The 18,576-nt window shown below is 39.9% G+C and overlaps 1 protein-coding gene across 2 annotated transcripts in view; it reads left to right on the top strand.

Moving 5' to 3' along the window:
• Window positions 1-18,576, top strand: part of MCCC2 (methylcrotonyl-CoA carboxylase subunit 2) — a gene marked incomplete at both ends in the record, with an annotated part of 51,390 nt that overhangs the window by 6,700 nt on the left and 26,114 nt on the right. For both annotated transcript variants that reach the window (XM_084233818.1, XM_084233817.1), the window contains 4 exons: window positions 3,792-3,876; window positions 6,265-6,366; window positions 9,505-9,632; window positions 11,795-11,907. In XM_084233818.1, the coding sequence (XP_084089944.1) occupies window positions 3,792-3,876; window positions 6,265-6,366; window positions 9,505-9,632; window positions 11,795-11,907 (428 nt within the window). The remainder of the gene's footprint in view (window positions 1-3,791; window positions 3,877-6,264; window positions 6,367-9,504; window positions 9,633-11,794; window positions 11,908-18,576) is intronic.

The following is an 18,576-nucleotide window of genomic DNA, read 5'->3' as shown; positions in this document are numbered from 1 at the left end:
TAAATTAGATTTCCTGACAACTTAATAAATTGTCATTATTTCCTTTTTTTTTTTTTTTAAGCTATAGACATAAAAGACATTGATTTGCTTGGAAGGTAATGTATTAGAAGTAAAAAAAAAAAAAGAAAATGCTTCTTAGAAAGAAATGTAAAATAGTATAGTATATATATCTTATATATTATATGTTTACATAATATTCTGTTGTGCCACTATTGGTATATATACAATAATTTACTTTAGAAGATATGACTTTAAAGGTCTCTTCAAAAATAAGGGTAAAGCAGTTAACTTGAAACAGTACCTTTTCTGCCTGTCTGAAAATTATTTAGGAAGCTTTATGAATTTTAAAATTAGGATCTCAAAATTCTATAGTGGCCCAAGGGGGGAAAATGAGAACAGGAATAATATTCCAGGCTCTTGATCAGTAGAATTGCTAAGCTAGCCTGTGAGCATTCACACAGAAAAATCAGAAGAAAGTGCCTGTTGTGAGATGCACTAAATACCCCAAACCAAAAACATACCAACACACACACACACTTGGCTGTTAAAGTTATGATGAGCCTGATCAGAATTGCTAAAGTACCAAACATATCAAAAATGTATCTTCAGAGGCGATTTTATTAATGGGCGATTTTTCTCTTTTTCCTATATTTATCTCTATTTTCCCAAAATCCTTTATATATTGCTTTTAAATTATGTTTGTGTAATATTCATTTTCATGGCATAGCAGGATGAATTCTGGACAAAACTGTGAAGGCCAATCTTGCCCTGTTCTTCAGTCTCTGTCCCCTCCTTCCCCCAGAGTCCTGCTCAATCCTTCTTCACCAACCAGCCTTCCCCCTCACCCTGAAGTCTTCATTTGTGACTTGTGATAAATAAAAAGGCTGACAAAAGTTAGCTGACTCTGGCCCTCCTTTTTGTCTTTTCTTTCTGTCTCCTACCTTTGTTTCAGGTTTCTTTAGACCACTGTCTCTGTCTTTAATGTCCCTTTCTGTAACTGTGGAGCTTTGTAGGATTATGTGAGAAGGGTTTTAGTCATTTCTATAGGGGAAAAAAGGATTACTCCTGCTGTGTTATGAGTAACAGCCAGAACTAAGTACTTTGATTAACACAGTTAATTGTTTATTTTTTATTTTAAAAATAATATTAATTAAAAAAATTTATATCATTGTTCATTTTTAAACAATATTTGCTTCCCCCCACCCCCTCAGATGTAGTCCCCATAGAGTTTCCTTCCCCAAGGCACCGGTGCACCATCACCTCAGTCCCCTGTGCTCCTCCCTCCCTCCCTCTGATCCCTCTCCCTCCTCCTCCCCTGCAGGATGTCTCTGATTTATAATTGTCCGTTTTTGCTTTGCTGTGTTTTGTACTGTTACTATTTGTTTACACTAATGTCTTAATGGGCTCCCCTATATTCCTGGTGTAAGTGAAACCATCCAATATTTTTCTTTTTCCTTCTGGCTTATTTCACTGAGCATAATTCCTTCTAGTTCCATCCACATTGCTGTGAATAGCATGAGTTCATCTTTTTTGATTGCTGAATATTATTCCATTGTGTATATGTGCCACATCTTCTTGATCCAGTCATCTATTTTTGGGCACTTGGGTTGTTTCCAGGTTTTACCTATTGTAAATAGTGCTGCAATAAACATAGGGGTACAGGTGTTCTTTTGAATCAGTGTTTTTGTGTCCTTTGGGTAGATCCCTAGTAGTGGAATTGCTGGGTCATATGGCAGCTCCATTTTTAGTAGACTGAGGAACCTCCAGACAGCTCTTCATAGTGGTTGGACCAGTTTGCACTCCCACCAGCAATGTAGGAGAGTTCCTTTTTCACCACATCCTCGCCAACATTTGTTGTTGCTAGTTTTTTTGAAATGTGCCATTCTTACTGGTGTAAGGTGGTATTTCTATGTGGTTTTAATTTGCATTTCCCTGATTATCAGGGATTTAGCACAAATTAATTGAAGGGTTATGTTTTGTTAGATTAAAAAAAAAGTCTTAATGCTGGACAAAAACTTTATCAATATGGAAAATATCACAGATGGTTTTGGTGGTTGATACAGAGGTCTTTTAGTGACCTAAAGATCAGACTTGTGTAGTTTTGGAAGACATTATAAAATGGAACTCAGTTAAGCTCCATGCATGTCATTCCAACAACCAGCTTAGCACAGTTGAAGTGGCAAGACTCTTGTGCTGTGCTTGCAGAGGCTGACAGCTGTGTCGTGACTGCCCCCTGGTGACATGGGTTGAAAGATGCCATAAATGTAAAATGCTTCCTGATTTCAAGGGTGTTCAAGTGTGAGCAAAATGTACACCTTAGAAAAGATACAGTGTAGTAAATGAGATTGTCCCCTTAATCCTGACCCACCTCACTAGGGAACACTAGGGAACTCGGAGTTCTCTCTGGTTTGGAGAAAATAAAAAAGCAATTTGACTTAATTCATACTCTCATGTAAGTCCAGAATTTTCATTTTAAAAGATTAGATGTGTGATATATATATATTTGGCAAACTTAAGGCAGATTTAATCTTTAAAATGTACCACCTACTGCTTTGGGAAAAAAACAAAACTAAACCCCTTAGATACAGGCAAAGAACCCTGATTTGGAAATAGGTTGTACTTAGAGAAGTTCTTTTGAAATAGATATGAATTTACTTTCTCCCCTAAAAAAATAAAGTTTTACTTAAATAGCTGAAAATTTCAAGTAGTATAAAGTATAGGAAGATGAAATTCTTGGACAACAGTGAAAATAAATGTATTAAGGTATAATTTGACCTCTCTGTTTCTGATTTCTTCTCTTGGCTTGCTGAGAGTAGACTTACAGATATTGTCAAGATCCTCACCCCTGGGTTGGCTGGGTGAGGTTTGCTGCCCTTATTTCATCAAGCAGCCTCATTGGGTTACCTTAGTGGACTGTTCACTTATTGCAATTTAATTTTCTTTGTCTGGAACAACTTTATGAAACACAATAATCTCTGAACCAAGATGCTAACAAAAATGAACTTTAAAAATTGCTATTTAGGGCCTCCCTGAGGGCACAGGGAGTTGAGCACAGTTCTGTGAAGCTGTCCGCAGCCTCTGCAGCACAGGTTCGATTCCCGGAAGGCCAGGGATATACCCACGTGGCAAGGCAGACCTCTCCTGTCTCGCCCGCTGCTCCCCTCAGCTGTGTGTTTCAGCTTGTCTGCCTGTTCTGTTCCCCGCTCTGTCTCTTGTAAATCCTCTTGCCCTCTTGTGCCTCTGGCCTGTACCCCAGCTCTTGTATAAATAAATGAAAAATCTTTTTAAAAAAAATTGCTATTTCAACTCTCTTTCATTTGAAGACTTAAAAAGTTAGGTGTCATTAATGGTACCTTTACATAAGTTTTGCTTGTGTTTTTTATGGAACTAATTTCTAAAAAAAAATGCCTTTTTACCTGGTGCAAATGAGGGTAGGAATTTTCAAATTTCATATGGTGCAAACACACTGCTAATTAGTTGTATTAGGTATTTAATAAAGGTGGGGGTGATGAAGCAGTGTCTGTAGCACTGTTATTCCTCTAAGTAAGTACTAGTGAATTCAGAAAATGTATTATAAACTGTGGGATCAGGGATAGATGATTTTTTTTAATTGTTTCTTTACTTTAGAAAATTTAGTGAATCATCTGAAATGTCAGCCTTTTTTTCCACAGGATATATTAAACTTTTTAGAAGTACCCTGTTTTGGACTAAAATTTATGTTTTTCTGGCTTTATGTTAAATGGAGACCTTCTATCCTGTCACTCTAATCTAATCATGTTTTTTTTCCATAGGAGGTGGTAAGAAAGCTACAGCACTTCACTTGTCAAGAGGCAAACTCTTACCCAGACAAAGAGTGGACGGGCTTCTAGACCCAGGGTTAGTATATATCCAAGTGTTAACTCAGACTGCTCTCTATTCTGTGGTGCCCTCTTAGTTTCCTAAATGAATGATTTTAAATGTTTTAAAAAGATTTATTTATTTATGCATACAAGAACTGGGATACAGGCCAGAGGTGTGGGGGTGGTGTGAGAGGATTCACACAGACAGAGTGGGGAACAGAGCAGGCAGATTGACTGAAATACACTGCTGAGGGGAGCAGTGGGCGCGGCAGGAAAGGTCTGCTGTGCCCTGTGGGTCACCTCCCTGGCTGGGGATCAAACTCATGCTGCAATGGCTGCAAATTGCTTTATAGTTTTCGTCTTAACCCCTTGCACTACTAGGGAGTCCCCATGAAATTGTTTCTTATTGTAAGATTCAACAATAGATATTTATTGAGTGGCTATAATGTATCAAGCATTGTTCTAGGTGCTGTTACTATCCATTAGTCAACAAAACAAAGGCCCTTGCCCTACTGGAGTTTCACATTGTAGCAGGAAGAGACTGAAAATAAACCATAAACTTATTATGTTAGAAGGTGACAGGTGTTATAGGAAAAAGAAAGGTAAACTAGAGGAAGGGAGGAGAGGATGAGGGTTCAGTGAGTTTAGAATGGGATGATGGGGGGCTCTCATTGAGATGGCCTTTTGAGCAAAAATTTGATGGAGTTAAGAAAGATAATCCTGCATATATCTGGGGAAAGTGTGGTGTAAGCAGCAGGAATAGCTAATGCAAAGTCCCTGAGGTGGGAATGTGCCAGATTGGCTGATATGCTCAAGGCACCAGGGGCCAGTGTGGTTGAAGTAGAAGTGGTGAAAGCAGAGTAAACAGTGGGAGATGGGATCTGATTCTTTTTCTTTTTTTTTTAAGATATATTTATTTATTTATACAAGCACTGGGTACAGTCAGAAGTGCGGGAGGGTGAGAGAATTCACCAGAGCCAGAGTGGGGAGCAGAACAGGCAGACTGATGAAGTACACTGCTGAGGGGAGCAGCGGGCGCGGCAGGAGAGGTCTGTTGCGCCATGTGGGACCCTCACCGGGGGCCGGGGATCGGACTGGCTTGCAGAGGCTGAGGGCAGTTTCACAGCCCAGCGCTCAACCACTGCGCCACCAGGGGAAGCCCGGGATCTGATTGAGACTGTTATGGTCTTTTGTTTGAAAGGGTTTTTCTATCTGCTGTATTGTAAGCAAATGTGGGCAGTAAGGGTGGAATTGCTGAGCACAGTTAGAGGGCTTTTGCAGTTATTCAAAGGAGATGAGGTGGTGGTGATGTCTTGGACTAGGGTTGCAGTGATGGAGATGATGACAGTGTTGAGTTTTGGCAATATTGATCAGACAGAGCTAACATACCAGGATTTTCTGAAGGATTGGATGGAGTGGGGAGAGAAGGAAATGAAGAGTAGCTATAATGACTTGCACATACACACATCCAATCTGGAGACAAATGCTATTAACAGCTATATCTACCCTTCTAGATAGTTTTTATGCATATGTGTATTAGACATCTATTTTTAAAAGAAAAATGAAATCATACTATGGTGTTTTATACCCTTCTTCTTTTCACTTAATGTATCTTGCACTTTTTTTTTTTAAGATTTATTTATTTATTTATACAAGTACTGGGTACAGTCAGAAGCGTGGGAGGGTGAGAGAATTCACCAGAGCCAGATCCAGCAACAGAGCAGGCAGACTGATGAAACACACTGCTGAGGGGAGCAGCGGGCACAGCAGGAGAGGTCTGTGCGCCATGTGGGACCTTCACCTGCGGCTGGGGATCAAACCGGGGCTCCAGAGGCTGCGGGCAGCTTTTCAGCCCAATGCTCAACCTCTGCGCCACCAGGGGAGGCCCTATCTTGCACATTTAAGTAATTGGTAGAATAGTTGGCAGTGGTTAACAACCAGATCCTGGGGTCAAATTGTTAAAACCCAACTATGCATGTAATAATTGGCCTAGCTGGGTTCTAACTCACTAGTTTTGTCACCTTCGACAAATAACCTCATCTCTGTGTTTTAGTTTCCTCCTCAATTAATGGGGACATAATAAAATCAACCTCAGAAGGTAGCTCTGAGGATAAATGAGTTAGATTTCTGAAGGTCTTGGTAAGAGCTTCTTAAGTGTTAGGTGCCATTCTCTTTCTGTGTTCATAAACACATGTGTACAACATCTGTTTACATGAATTCCTCAAGTTGTGTTGTAGGGCTAGCCCATATAGATCCCCAAAGTATTCGCACTGAATTCTGTCTTAAATAATCTTTTTGTAGATTTCAACACGCATAATGCTGGTCCATGAAGGAAAAAAAATAATTTCTTTTTCCTGGTGTATCTGTTTAAATATGTCTTTTAAAAAATGGCTTTAATTTAAATAATATCTTTTTTTCCCTGAAGGTCTCCATTTCTGGAATTATCCCAGTTTGCAGGTTACCAGCTGTATGGGAATGAAGAGGTCCCGGCAGGCGGCATTATCACAGGCATCGGGAGAGTGTCGGGGTAAGTCCTCTGCTACACTCATCAGTCAGAAAGGAGGCCCATGAGGCGCGGGCACTTTCTGCTTTGCATATTAGCATGCCAGTTTTTGCTGTTTATGTTATTCAGGACCAAAGCTTCCTATCCAGATAGGTATCAACCTATGCATCATTAGAGACAGAAACTGGAAGGAAAAAAAAAACAAACCCACAAAGATCCTGGGGGTCCCATCCACATCTCCCTATTTAATCAGAATCTCCAGGTGGGGACTTGGCCTGTTTAGTTTTCTTGGCTCTCCGGGTTATTTCTTGCATAACTAGGGTGAAAACCACTGTCTAGGAGAGTAGTTATCCGAGTGTAGTCCTCAGGTTGCATCAGCGTCACTCACAAACTTGTTAGAACTATAGGTTATTGGGTCTTCCCAAGAAATACTAAATCAAATGGAGGGGGTGGAGCCTCCAAAAGTGCTAAATCAAACTCTGGGGTGGAGCCCTACAGTCTTCTATGAAGCCCTCTGGGTTCTTGAATGTTAGTTGAATGTTAGCAGTTTAAAAACTGCTGTAGACGTGTGAATCCAGTGTGCCGGATGCTACAGGTATTTGTGTATATTTATGTGTGATTTCACGTTTGCAGGAAGATACCATGCCAGGAACTGCCCATTGTTGCCTGAAGCTGTTGTGAAACAGCTCTGAGAATGGGGACTAGTATAGTCATCACCATTCTGCAGATAAAGAAATTAGTTTAGAGAGTTAATTAACTTCCTCAAGATCAAGCCTAGGGGCAGAACTTGGCTTTGACCTCAGGTTGTTGAATTCTAAATGTGATATGCTTGATTCAGATGCTGGTATTTGTGTGTTTCTCCAATTTCTGCCTGTGATCTGTGCCTTCAGGGAAGGTATACCTGTAGCCATTTACCATTGTTGCTTCTTCCTTATTACCTTCCTTTACCTCCATATCTCCCCTGTGGCTATTTGGTTATTGTGATTTGCTTAATATTCATCCTGTGCGGAGCCATTTTTTTCTTGGACTCCTAAGGGATACCTAAAAATCTTTTTTAAAAAAATGATGAACTAATGATGCAGAGTTAAGCTAAATTCATTTATCACAGAAATGCATAGGTAGGATAGTTTTAATTTTACTTATAATCATAATGATTGTTAATATATTGGATCATGCTCTTTCACCTTTCCTGTACATGTACAAATATTTTCTCGTCGTGAATACTTTCCCTTTTTAATTTTCTTGCTTTGTACCTTGTTCTCAGTTTTTATCCTCAACTTGGAAAAACATTGAATTTGCACCTGGGAACTGTACAGGTTCATGAATCTTTGGTTAAGCATCCTGGCCCAAGTGCTTTGGTACTCTTTGGTACTCTTTGGTACTGAGAGTGTACACACAGTTGGAATGAATGAATGAACAGTTGAGGTTCTACTCCTTAGTGTAGCCATTGGTAGTTTTAACCTAGAACTTCTCAGAGCCAAGGTCATGAAAAAAGTCACTAGTTCTATTACCAAAATAATAGATGCTGAGTGGGCAAAATGAATGATGTACAATACAATACATGTGGGTCTAATTTTATTTCTCACTTTGTAATGTGCATGTGACCTTTTAGTAGAGAAGTAAAAGTGTCTATCTATTGTCCATATTCTTAGCATGTTGCAGAGCCACTGTTCCAGCCTCTTTTCAGTACAAGAGCTTTGTAAGTTCTGCTGGTGCAGCACCCACAGGATTGGGAAGTGTGAACACACTTTGGAGGTGTGGGCTTATAGCCCAGTATCTGCCATAAGTACCCTCTGAAGTCTAATTTGCTAATTGTTAAAGTAATGAAAAATTTCTTCCCATTCTATAAAACATTGCTTGTCATGTGGAAAAAGACCTCCTCTGACCTAGGGAATAAAACTGATACCGATATCAACTGCTGCCTGCTGCCACATTCTCTAAGATGAGCAGCACACTATAGGAGGCCTCAGTTTGGTTGCTGTTCTCTATCTTTTTTTTTTAAAGATTTATTTATTTATACAAGAACTGGGGTATAGTCAGAGGCTCAGGAGGGTGAAAGAATTCACCAGAGACAGAGCGGGGAGCAGAACAGGCAGACAGACCGAAGACACTGCTGAGAGGAGCAGCTGGCGAGACAGGAGAGGTCTGCTGTGCCCATATGGGTATCTCCCTGGCCGGCAGGGAATCGAACCTGCATTGCAGAGGCTGCAGACAGCTTCACAGCGTGGCGCTCAATCTGCTGCACCACCGGGGAGGCCCTGTTCTCTATTTTTAACAAGAATTCAGTGATTTACTTTTTTTTTAATGAAGATTTATTTATTTTTATACAAAAGCTGGGGTACAGGCCAGAGGTGCGGGAGGGTAAGTGGATTCACCAGAGACAGAGCCGGGAGCGGAACAGCAGAAGGACCAAAGTACACTGCTGAGGGGAGCAGCGAGTGCGACAGGAGAGTCTGCTGCGCCATGTGGGATTCTCTCTGGCTGGCCAGACCGAACCCGCACTGTAGGGGCTGCGGACAGCTTCACAGCACTGCGCTCAACACGCTGCGCCACCGGGGAGGCCCTGCTTTACTTTTTTAATAGAGAATATGAAGTAAAATAACAAAAGTGTCATGAATATAAAGATTAAATTTTGTAAAGAACATGTTGTTTTATCAAGTGTCACTGTGGCTGTAGTACCAGCATGCTGCTCCATGCCATTTCAAGTTCTCCTCTGTTGATACTTTAAGCAAGATAGATGTGTTTGAAACTTCTTTCAGTTTTATAGAAGAGCATATGGCAGTAACATTGAAGAACTTTTGAAAATCTGAAATATAAATACTCTTGATGGATTAGTTTTCATTTTTGCAAATTCTCTTCCTAAGAGGAATCCTGAGGTTTATTATGAGGGATTTCCTCATCCTTGAGATTTGGGTTTTTTGTGTTTTTTTTTTTTTTTTTTTGGTATTATTATCTTGTTTAGGGTCCTTTCATTCAAAGAACTGTTATGAAATGTGTTGTAGGTTTTTAGTTGTTTCACTTTGATAGGACTGATGAGTCTTTAAAAATCAAACAAGAGCATAAGAAGTTGAGGGTTGAATTGGAGTGTCTGGTATTGAGATGAAATTGGACTTTAACTTTGAAGAAATCTCTCACATTCTCTTTGCAATTTCTGTCCTCCAGAGTAGAATGCATGATTGTTGCCAACGATGCCACTGTCAAAGGAGGTACCTACTACCCAGTGACTGTGAAAAAGCATCTACGTGCACAAGAAATTGCACTGCAAAACAGGCTCCCCTGCATCTACTTAGGCAAGTCTCGGGAGTTGTAAAACAAACTATTATTATTTTATGTAGTAAAATACAAGACCCTTCAGAAGGCTTAATATATGACATCAGCAGTAGATTTTTTTAGTGGTTGTTCTAATTCAGGGTCATTGAGGTAAGCAGCTACCCCTGCTCTTGTCTTCTGCCAGTTTTCTGGGGTGCCCTTGGCTGCCTGGTGCTGGGTAGGATTCTATGGGCAGCAACACTAACCAAAGTATGAAACATCACCTGCTAAATGTTCTTCTGATTCATTAAAAAGAATAAAAATAGAAAGCAGTTGTCTGTGTTCCCAGATCAGCCCATGTGCTCGCTCTCCAGTGACTTTCTGAGGGAAATATGCATTTTTTAGCATCTGGAACTGAGTCTTCATGGACATTTTGTCCAAAGGATCCATATCTTTCCCTCCAATACTCTGTCAATGATATTTTTAAAAAGCTGTTGGTTTCTCCCATAATTGTAAAAGAAATAATGTTCTTTGTTAAAAACTCTGGGAGAAAATGGAAAAAGAGCTACTCATAATAGTATCACTGAGAAATAACTCCTAATAATATTTTGATATATGCCAGGTTTTTTCCCTATGTACATGTGGAGCCTTTTTCTTTTATATATTTTATTTTTTTGTTAACTATAATGGGTTCCACCCATGAAAAAGCAATAGCTAACATTTATGGATTTTTGAGTGCTAGAATCTGTGTATGTTAAATGTAAAATGATTGGATCTTATATAATTTGAGCAGAAGTAAAAAAAAAGAAATTTCATTTTCTTTTTTTTTTTTTAAGATTTATTTATGCATACAAGAGCTGGGGTGCAGGCCAGAGATGCAGGGTTGGGGGTGAAGAGGATTCACCAGAGAGAGTGGGGAGCAAAACAGGCAGATTGACTGAAATACATTGCTGAGGGAAGCAGTGGGCGAGAAAGGAAAGGTCTGCTGTGCTATGTGGGTCACCTCCCCGGCCAGGGATCAAACTCATGCTACAGTGGTGTGGATAGCTTCACAGTGCTGTGCTTAACCCCTTATACCACCAGGGAGGCCCCAGAAATTTCATTTTCAAGGAAAGTAAATTTATGTTTGAAATTAAAATAGATTTAAATCTAAAGCATTAAAAAAAACAACAAGGCATTTAATTTGGTGCTTCCTGGATATTGGTTTAAAATCCCAACATATGCTGTCTATTTATGTGGGTGTTTAACAGCTACTGATGTAGAGATTTTTTTATTTGTGACAGTGAAAATACTAGGTGGCTTTTGCACACATGAGAACAGATGAGGCCCTGCTGTTTGTAGGTGCTGAAAACACTGCAGGGTTTGCAGTAAAACACACACATGGATCCTGTCTATGACAACCTTATAATGAATTGGAGACACAATATAATGTGTTAGATAACAATAAAAGGTTTAGTGGTTGTGTGCAGTGGTAGTGAGTGTAGACCCAGCTAGCTTCCTCTGACAGTTACTTGTGCGCTCACAGAATGTGTTGAGCATTTGTCATTTCAAGTCATCTCAGACACCTATGGGGTAACTACTGTTACCGTTGTGTCTTAGATGAGGAAGCCAAGATATAGAATGGTTAGGAAACACCTCTAATCACACAGCTGTATAGTAGTGAAGTCTGTTTTGAACTCAGCTGGCTTCGTGCCCACTAGTAGAATATGTTGTGAAACGCCACCAGAAGGCAGTGTGTGACAGCGCACATAAATTCTGCAGATGAATTTTGTGGGAAAGATAATTTTTTTGGCTGAAATGGTTAAGAACTGATGGTGTTTCTTGAATTTTAGCTGATCTTCAAGGGAAAGAGTGTCTCAAACATTTCAAGTAGAATTTTGCACAGTGGTAGGAGACCTTTGCCCATTGCTCCGCTCAGCAGTATACTTCAGTAAATTTACTTGTTCTGCTCCCCACTGGATCTCTGGTGAATCCTCTTACCTCCCGCACCTCTGGCTTACACCTAGTTCTTCCACGCCAAAAAAGAAAAAAAAAAATTAAAGAGGTAGGATAACCTAATGGGGGATTGTGCAAAGAGGTGATAGCGTGGTTTAGAAGGATAGGGCAGGTTTTCTGTGATTGTGATTAAGAATTGCCACTGTCATTGATGCAGGTCTTATGTGTGGCTTACTTTGTACTCACTTCTCATTTCTCTTGTCTTCAGTTGATTCAGGAGGGGCAAACTTACCTCGACAAGCAGAAGTATTTGCAGATCGAGAGCACTTTGGTCGCATATTCTATAATCAGGCAATTATGTCTTCTAAAAATATTACCCAGGTAATAGCTCGTTGATGAGATGTATTGCTTTTTGCTTTAAATGTCTTTGCTAATTAGGTATTTTTCAGTGACATAAAATGGAATTTAGTCTTTTTCTTTTTTTCTTTTTTTTAAAGATTTATTTATTTATTTATACAAGCACTGGGTATAGTCAGAAGTGCGGGAGGGTGAGAGAATTCACCAGAGCCAGAGTGGGGAGCAGAGCAGGCAGAAGGACCCAAGTACACTGCTGAGGGGAGCAGCGGGCGGCAGGAGAGGTCTGCGTGCCATGTGGGACCCTACTCCGGTGGCCGGGGAGCAGCCAGGGATCTAACAGGCACTGCAGAAGCTGCTGGCAGCCTTGCAACCCAGCGCTCAACCGCTGTGCCACCGGAATTTAGTCTTTTTCACAAAAAGTATCTTAGGGTTCTTTCCAAGATTCTCATGTTAATTATGCAAATACTCTTATACTGTATTTAAATATTCTCAGGTGTCACTTCATTTTTCCTTACCTAGCCTCACCTCCCCTCAGCCTCACTCATAGTTTTTAAATTTTGTCTTTTTTGCTTCATATCTTGGTAATTGGTTTATGGGCTTAGTTAGAAGAGGCACTGTTTATTATTCTTTTAAAAATGCATTTCAACCTGTAATGAAGCAAGATAGGACCTGGAGAGATAAAATCACTGCTGTGTGACTCTGATAAAGAGATTGAGGGAGCAACAAATATTCTGGGTAAGATAGACATTTTGTTTGCTGTGTAGATTTCAACATACCCAGTTAGCTCACATAGGCATGAGTACTGTAGGAATGTTGATCCATCAGTATAATGGGTAATGTTCTTAAATTCTTGATAACAATTGAATTAATGAGGTGAATTAATAATGTATATTTTATGACTTATTATTTTTTTAATTTTATTTTTATATTCCCCATACAATTGCAACCCCCTTATTTTGACCCCAATCCCTCCCCTCCCCGCCCCCCACCCTTACAGACTGTCTCTGGTTCATAGTTGTTTGTTGGTTATGATTTTCACTTTCTTATAGTTATTCATTTTCCTGGTCCCTTATTTAAGTTTTCTAGATTCCTGCTATAAGTGAGAGCATCCGGTATTTTTCTTTTTCTTTCTGGCTTATTTCGCTGAGCATGATCCCTTCCAGCTCCATCCATGTTGCTGAAAATTGCTTGTGTTTATCTTTTTTGAATGGTGAGTAATATTCTATGGTGTATATGTACCACATCTTCTTGATCCAGTCATCTATTTTTAGGCATTTGGGTTGTTTCCAAAGCTTAGCTATTGTAAACAATGCTGCTATAAACATAGGCGTGCTGGTGCCCTTTGGAATTAATGTTTCTGTGTCCTATGGGTAAATACGTAGGAGTGGAATTGCTGGATCATATGGAAGCTCTATCTTTAGTAGGTCAAGAAATCTCCACACAGCTCTCCATAGTGGTTGGACCAATTTGCACTCCCACCAACAGTGCAGGAGAGTTCCTTTTTCTCTACAACCTCGCCAACATTTGTTGTTGCTAGTTTTTTTAATATGTGCCATTCACTGGTATAAGGTGGTATCTCATGGTAGTTTTGATTTGCATTTCCCTGATTACAAGTGATGTTTCATTTATTTCTGCTTGGTTTTTATTATTTCTTTTCTTCTACTGGTATTGGGGTTTTTTTGTTGTTCTTTTTCTAGATCTTTGAGCTTCGAGATTAGGTTGTTTCTTTGAGTTCTTGTTTCTTGATGAGAGCCTCTATTGCTATATATTTTCCTCTTATTACTGCTTTTGCTGCATCCCATACATTTAGGAAATTGGTGTCCTCATTGTCATTCAATTCAAAGAATTTTTTAATTTCTTCTTTGATCTCCTCGTTAGTCCAGTGGACTTCCAGTAGTGTGGGTTTCAATCTCCATGAGGTAGGAGAGTACCTTGCCTTCTTTTTATGGCTTATTTCTAGTTTGATGCCTTCATGGTCAGAAAAGATGTTTGGTATGATTTCAATCTTGGTGTATCTGTTGATGTTTGTCTTGTGTCCCAGTATGTGATCGATCCTGGGGAATGATCCATGTGCGCTTGAGAAAAATGTGTACCCAGATTTTTTGGGGTTTAGTGTTCTGTAGATGTCTGTTAAGCCTAAGCTCTCTAGATCCTTATTTAGAGCTTTAGTGTCTTTACTTATTTTTTGTCTCGTTGATATATCCATTGTTGATAGTGGTGTGTTGAAGTCTCCCACTACGTATGTGTTTTCTCTGATGTCTGTTTTCAGAGTGACAATAATTGTCTGATATATTTTGGTGCTCCTTCGTTTGGTGAATATATGTTAATGAGTGTTATTTCTTCTTGAAGTATTGTCCCCTTGATCATAATGTAGTGACCTTGGGGTCTCTTTTTATTTTTTTGAGTTTGAAATCTGTTTTATCTGATATGAGTATAGCTATTCCTCCCTTCTTTTTTGGTCCATTTGCTTGTAGGATTGTTTTCCATCCTTTAACTTTGAGTCTATTTTTATCTTTTGCAGCTAAATGTGTTTCCTGGAGAAAGCAAAAGGTTGGGTTTTGTTTCTTAATCCAGCCTGCGACTCTGTGTCTTTTTATTGAAGAGTTTAGTCCATTTACATTTAGAGTTAGTATTGATATGTTAGCATCTGTGTTTGCCATTGTGTTTGTCTTTCCTTTGATTTTATTTATTCTTTTAATAACTTTTTGGTTTTTTTTGGCCTTCTTTTATTGTTATTCGTCCCTCTGCGGTTCTGGCTTTGGGACTCCTTGTAGTATTTTTTGGAGTGGGGCTTTAGTCGTAATGAAATTCCAGAGTTTCTGTTTGTCTGGGAAGGTCCTTATTCTTTCTTCATAGAGGAAGGAGAGCTTTGCGGGATAGAGTATTCGTGGTTGGCATCTGTTTTCTTAGAGTCTGTTGACTATGTCCCTCCACTTTCTCCTTGCCCGTAGTGTTTCTTCGGAGAAGTCTGATGTCAGCCTGATTGGTTTTCCATTGAATGTTATCTGTTTCTTCCCTCTTGTCAGTTTCATTATTTTTTCCTTGTCTTGGATTCTTGGGAGCTTTACTATTATGTGTCTTGCTGTATTTTTCCTTTCGTCATGGAAGTGTGGTGTTCTTCTTGCTTCTTGTATATCAATTTTCAGCTCCTTCTTCACGTTTGGGAAGTTCTCTTCAATTATTTCCTTGAATATTTTCTCTGTTCCTACATCTCTCTCCTCTCCTTCTGGGATTCCTATAACTCTTATATTTCCTTTCCTCATGGAGTCAGATAGTTCCCGAAGTCTTTCTTCGGTCTTTTTCCTTCGTACTTCTCCTTCCTTTTCTGTTTTAGTTCTTTTTATTTCTGTGTCTTCAAGAGTACTTATTCATTCTTCCATTTCATCTATTCTGCTTTCATTGCTTTTCCCAGAGTTCTTTAGCGCCTCCATTAATTCTTTGATCTCCTACATTTCTTTTACTTCTCTCTTTAGGGACTCAATTTCATTCTTCTGGTCATTAATTATTTTTCCCTTATCATTATTTTCCTTTATGACTTCTGTCAGTTTTTTAATCATGGCAGTTTTAAATTCTCTTTCTGGAAGGTTCAGAAGTTCTTCCAAGTTACTGTCATTGCAATCTGGTAGGTAGTTTTCTTCTTGTGGTGTGCTTTTTTCCTGAGGAGTTGCTGGGTTGCATGTGGTTTTTCAACTCCCTGCTGCCTGTTTTCTAATTTGCCGTATTCCTTGGGACACTGTGTTGCTGGTACTGACTGGCATCTTCAGCGAACTTCTCAGCTCACCTCTGGCTCCTCTGGGAGACTTCTGCTGGTTTCAAGCATTCTCTACTGAAGAAAGGTCCCTGTTCTAAAATGCTGATGTGGGGGACACGCTCCCCTGTGCACCAGGTCTGTCCCAGCAGTGGGTGCAGCTCCCCTCTGGGCTGGGACTGCAGGCCAGAAGGGGCCTGGCTTGGGCGAGCCTCCCAGCTCACCTCTGGCTCCTCAGGGAGCCTTCTGCTGGTTTCACACAGTCTCCACCAAAGAGAGGTCCCTGCTGCAAAATGCCGGTGCCAGGGACGCGCTCCCCTGTGCGCCCGGTCTGCCCCAGCGGTGAGTTATGACTTATTTTTTAATGGCTGCTCTTCAGGTAAAGGAAGAAAAAAATGTGATACAGGCGTTACCTGTTTTTCTTTCTTTTTTTTTTTTTTTAGAGGCATGTTTTATTTATTTATTTGTTTGTTTGTTTGTTTTGTTTATACATGCACTGGGTACAGTCAGAAGCGCGGGAGGGTGAGAGAATTCACCAGAGCCAGAGTGGGGAGCAGAGCAGGCGGAAGGACCGAAGGACACTGCTGAGGGGAGCAGCGGGCGGCAGGAGAGGTCTGCGCGCCATGCGGGACCCTCCTCAGGTGGCCGGGGAGCAGCCGGGGATCGAACCGGCGCCGCAGAGGTCGCTGGAAGCTTCGCAACCCAGTGCTCAACCACTGCGCCACCGGGGAGGCCCGTTACCTGTTTTTCTACAATTACTTTGTGTTGAAAGTGATGAGAGTTTAAAAAAGCATTTTATATTTACATTATTATATAAAATATCATTATATAGTTGACTCTTGAACAAAGATGGGTTTGAACTGCGTGGGTCCACTTGTGGATTTACAGCATCTATATTGTTTTGTATCATATCAGACAGTGTTGATGTCAGTATGATAGAAGATTCATCTCGTACACAGACGATGCGAATTTAGGGTGTTGATAAATATAGCTCAGGGATTTTCTCTTTCATATGATTTTCCTTAATGATATTTTCTCTCCTCTAGCTTATTTTATTATAAGCATAAATATATAATACATATATGTATAATACATATTAAGGAAAAAAATGTGTCTGTTGACTATGTTATTGGTGAGACTTCCAAGATTAGCAGCAGGTTATTACTAGTTAGGTTTGGGGGAGTCAAAGTTATATATGGGCTTTTGACTTCTTGGGTGTGTGTGTGAGGGTGTCGGTGCCCCTCTTGTATTGTTCAGGAATCAATTGTATTTTTAATAGCTTTTCTAGCAAGCCATTGATATCCCCATTCCCTCCAACTTATGTTACACTTACAGTGTACCTTGAACTGGATAGTCTTCTGCAATTTTTCAGTGAAAGGATGAAGGTATAGGGTTCATGAAGCTTTTCAGAATAAGGTAAAAAACCTCTTGACTTGTTCTCAGAGACTCTTTCTACAGGGCAGGCTGCTGACCTTCAATACGTAATTTGCCTTTGGTGTAATGAGAACCAATCTCTATTTGTGCAAGTAAGACCAGGAGGGTAATGGAATTTTGTCAAACATATTTCCAGACTATTACCTTTGTTTTTTAGCATCTGTTTTATTTTCACTCAAAAATTTTACTGGTGTCTTTGGTGGCAGTGATGACAAATACTGTTACTGTTCATTACACATCATTTTTAAGCCTTTTTGCTGCTTTCTTGTTTTTGATTTAAATCTTTGAATCAGCAAGGACATCCTCACCCTGCCAGAGGGCTCTTTTGGTCTTTCCCATCACAGAGCAGACTCCCCCTCCCCTGTGCTAGGTGGACTGTAGCCACTCACATGTCTGAGTAGAGATCTCAGGAGCTGCCTTGTCCTGATGTGGATGAGCGTTGCTTTGGTGTCTCTCCCAGCTACAGCCTGGGTTGTGCCTTCCGTAAAAACCAAACTTCTACCTTTGAGTGTTGTCAGAACAGTTTGTGGTCCTCATTTTATGTCCTTTTAATATCTTCTTAGTTGAGAAAGCAGAACTTGATTTTTGGATTCCAGATCATTTGCCCAAGTGAACTCTGGTGCAGTCCAGGCTAAGGTCTTTGTGGTACCAAGGATGATGCTTTGGGACATGGAAAGTGGTCCCTGCTGGTTTGGCCCTGGGGTCCCTGTGCTTTGTGAGGGAAAATTTTAGGTCCCTGCCACACCATGGCAGACGCCTTTGCTGGTGCACATTTACTTTCTTTTGTGAGTGAGTGAATGGCTCATGATTAAATGATGAGAAGAGATTGTGTGAGTGGTGACTATTTTTTTTCAATCACTCTTCTTTTATCTATATTTAATTTTTATTTCTGTGATCAGAATTTGCTTTTGCAATTTTAGTTTTATGCCTGTTAGTTACTTGTAACTAGAGTAGACTCTCTTTTTTCCGATGAAAAATTTGAGAATTTTGATTTCTGTTTGTTTAGTAAAACTGCCTTTCAAAGTATTTTTTTATAACAACATGATTGAAATATAATTCACATACCAAAGAATTTACCCAAGTAATGTGAATCCCCATTAGGGCATTTACAGAACTGAATCAAATTTGGAAGATCTTCATTACCCCAAAAGAAAATACCACGTCTATTATTAGCGGTTATTTCCCATTCTCCCCAATCCTCCTTAGCCCTCTGGAAACCCCTAATCTACTTCTGTCTATTGATTTACCTAGTTCTGGACATCTCAGGGAAATAGAGCTACATAGTGAGTGGTCTTTGTGTCTGGTTGCTTTCACTCAGCATGAGGATTTCAAGGTTAAGCTGCCTGCACAATCTCCCACCTTTTTCTGAGCCCATACCTTGTATATAATGTACTAGCCAGTTTAAGAGAAGAGGATTTTTAAGTATTGTAGAGAAACACATCTGAAGTATGCTTAAAAATATGGTCAAATTCCCTGAAGTAATGATTTGGCAGCTATTCACTTTTCTACTA

Source organism: Talpa europaea (assembly GCF_964194135.1).
Source record: "Talpa europaea genome assembly, chromosome: 5".
Taxonomy (NCBI): Eukaryota; Metazoa; Chordata; class Mammalia; order Eulipotyphla; family Talpidae; genus Talpa; species Talpa europaea.
The sequence above is the reverse complement of the archived record's forward strand: the minus strand, read 5'-3'. Positions and strand labels throughout refer to the sequence as shown.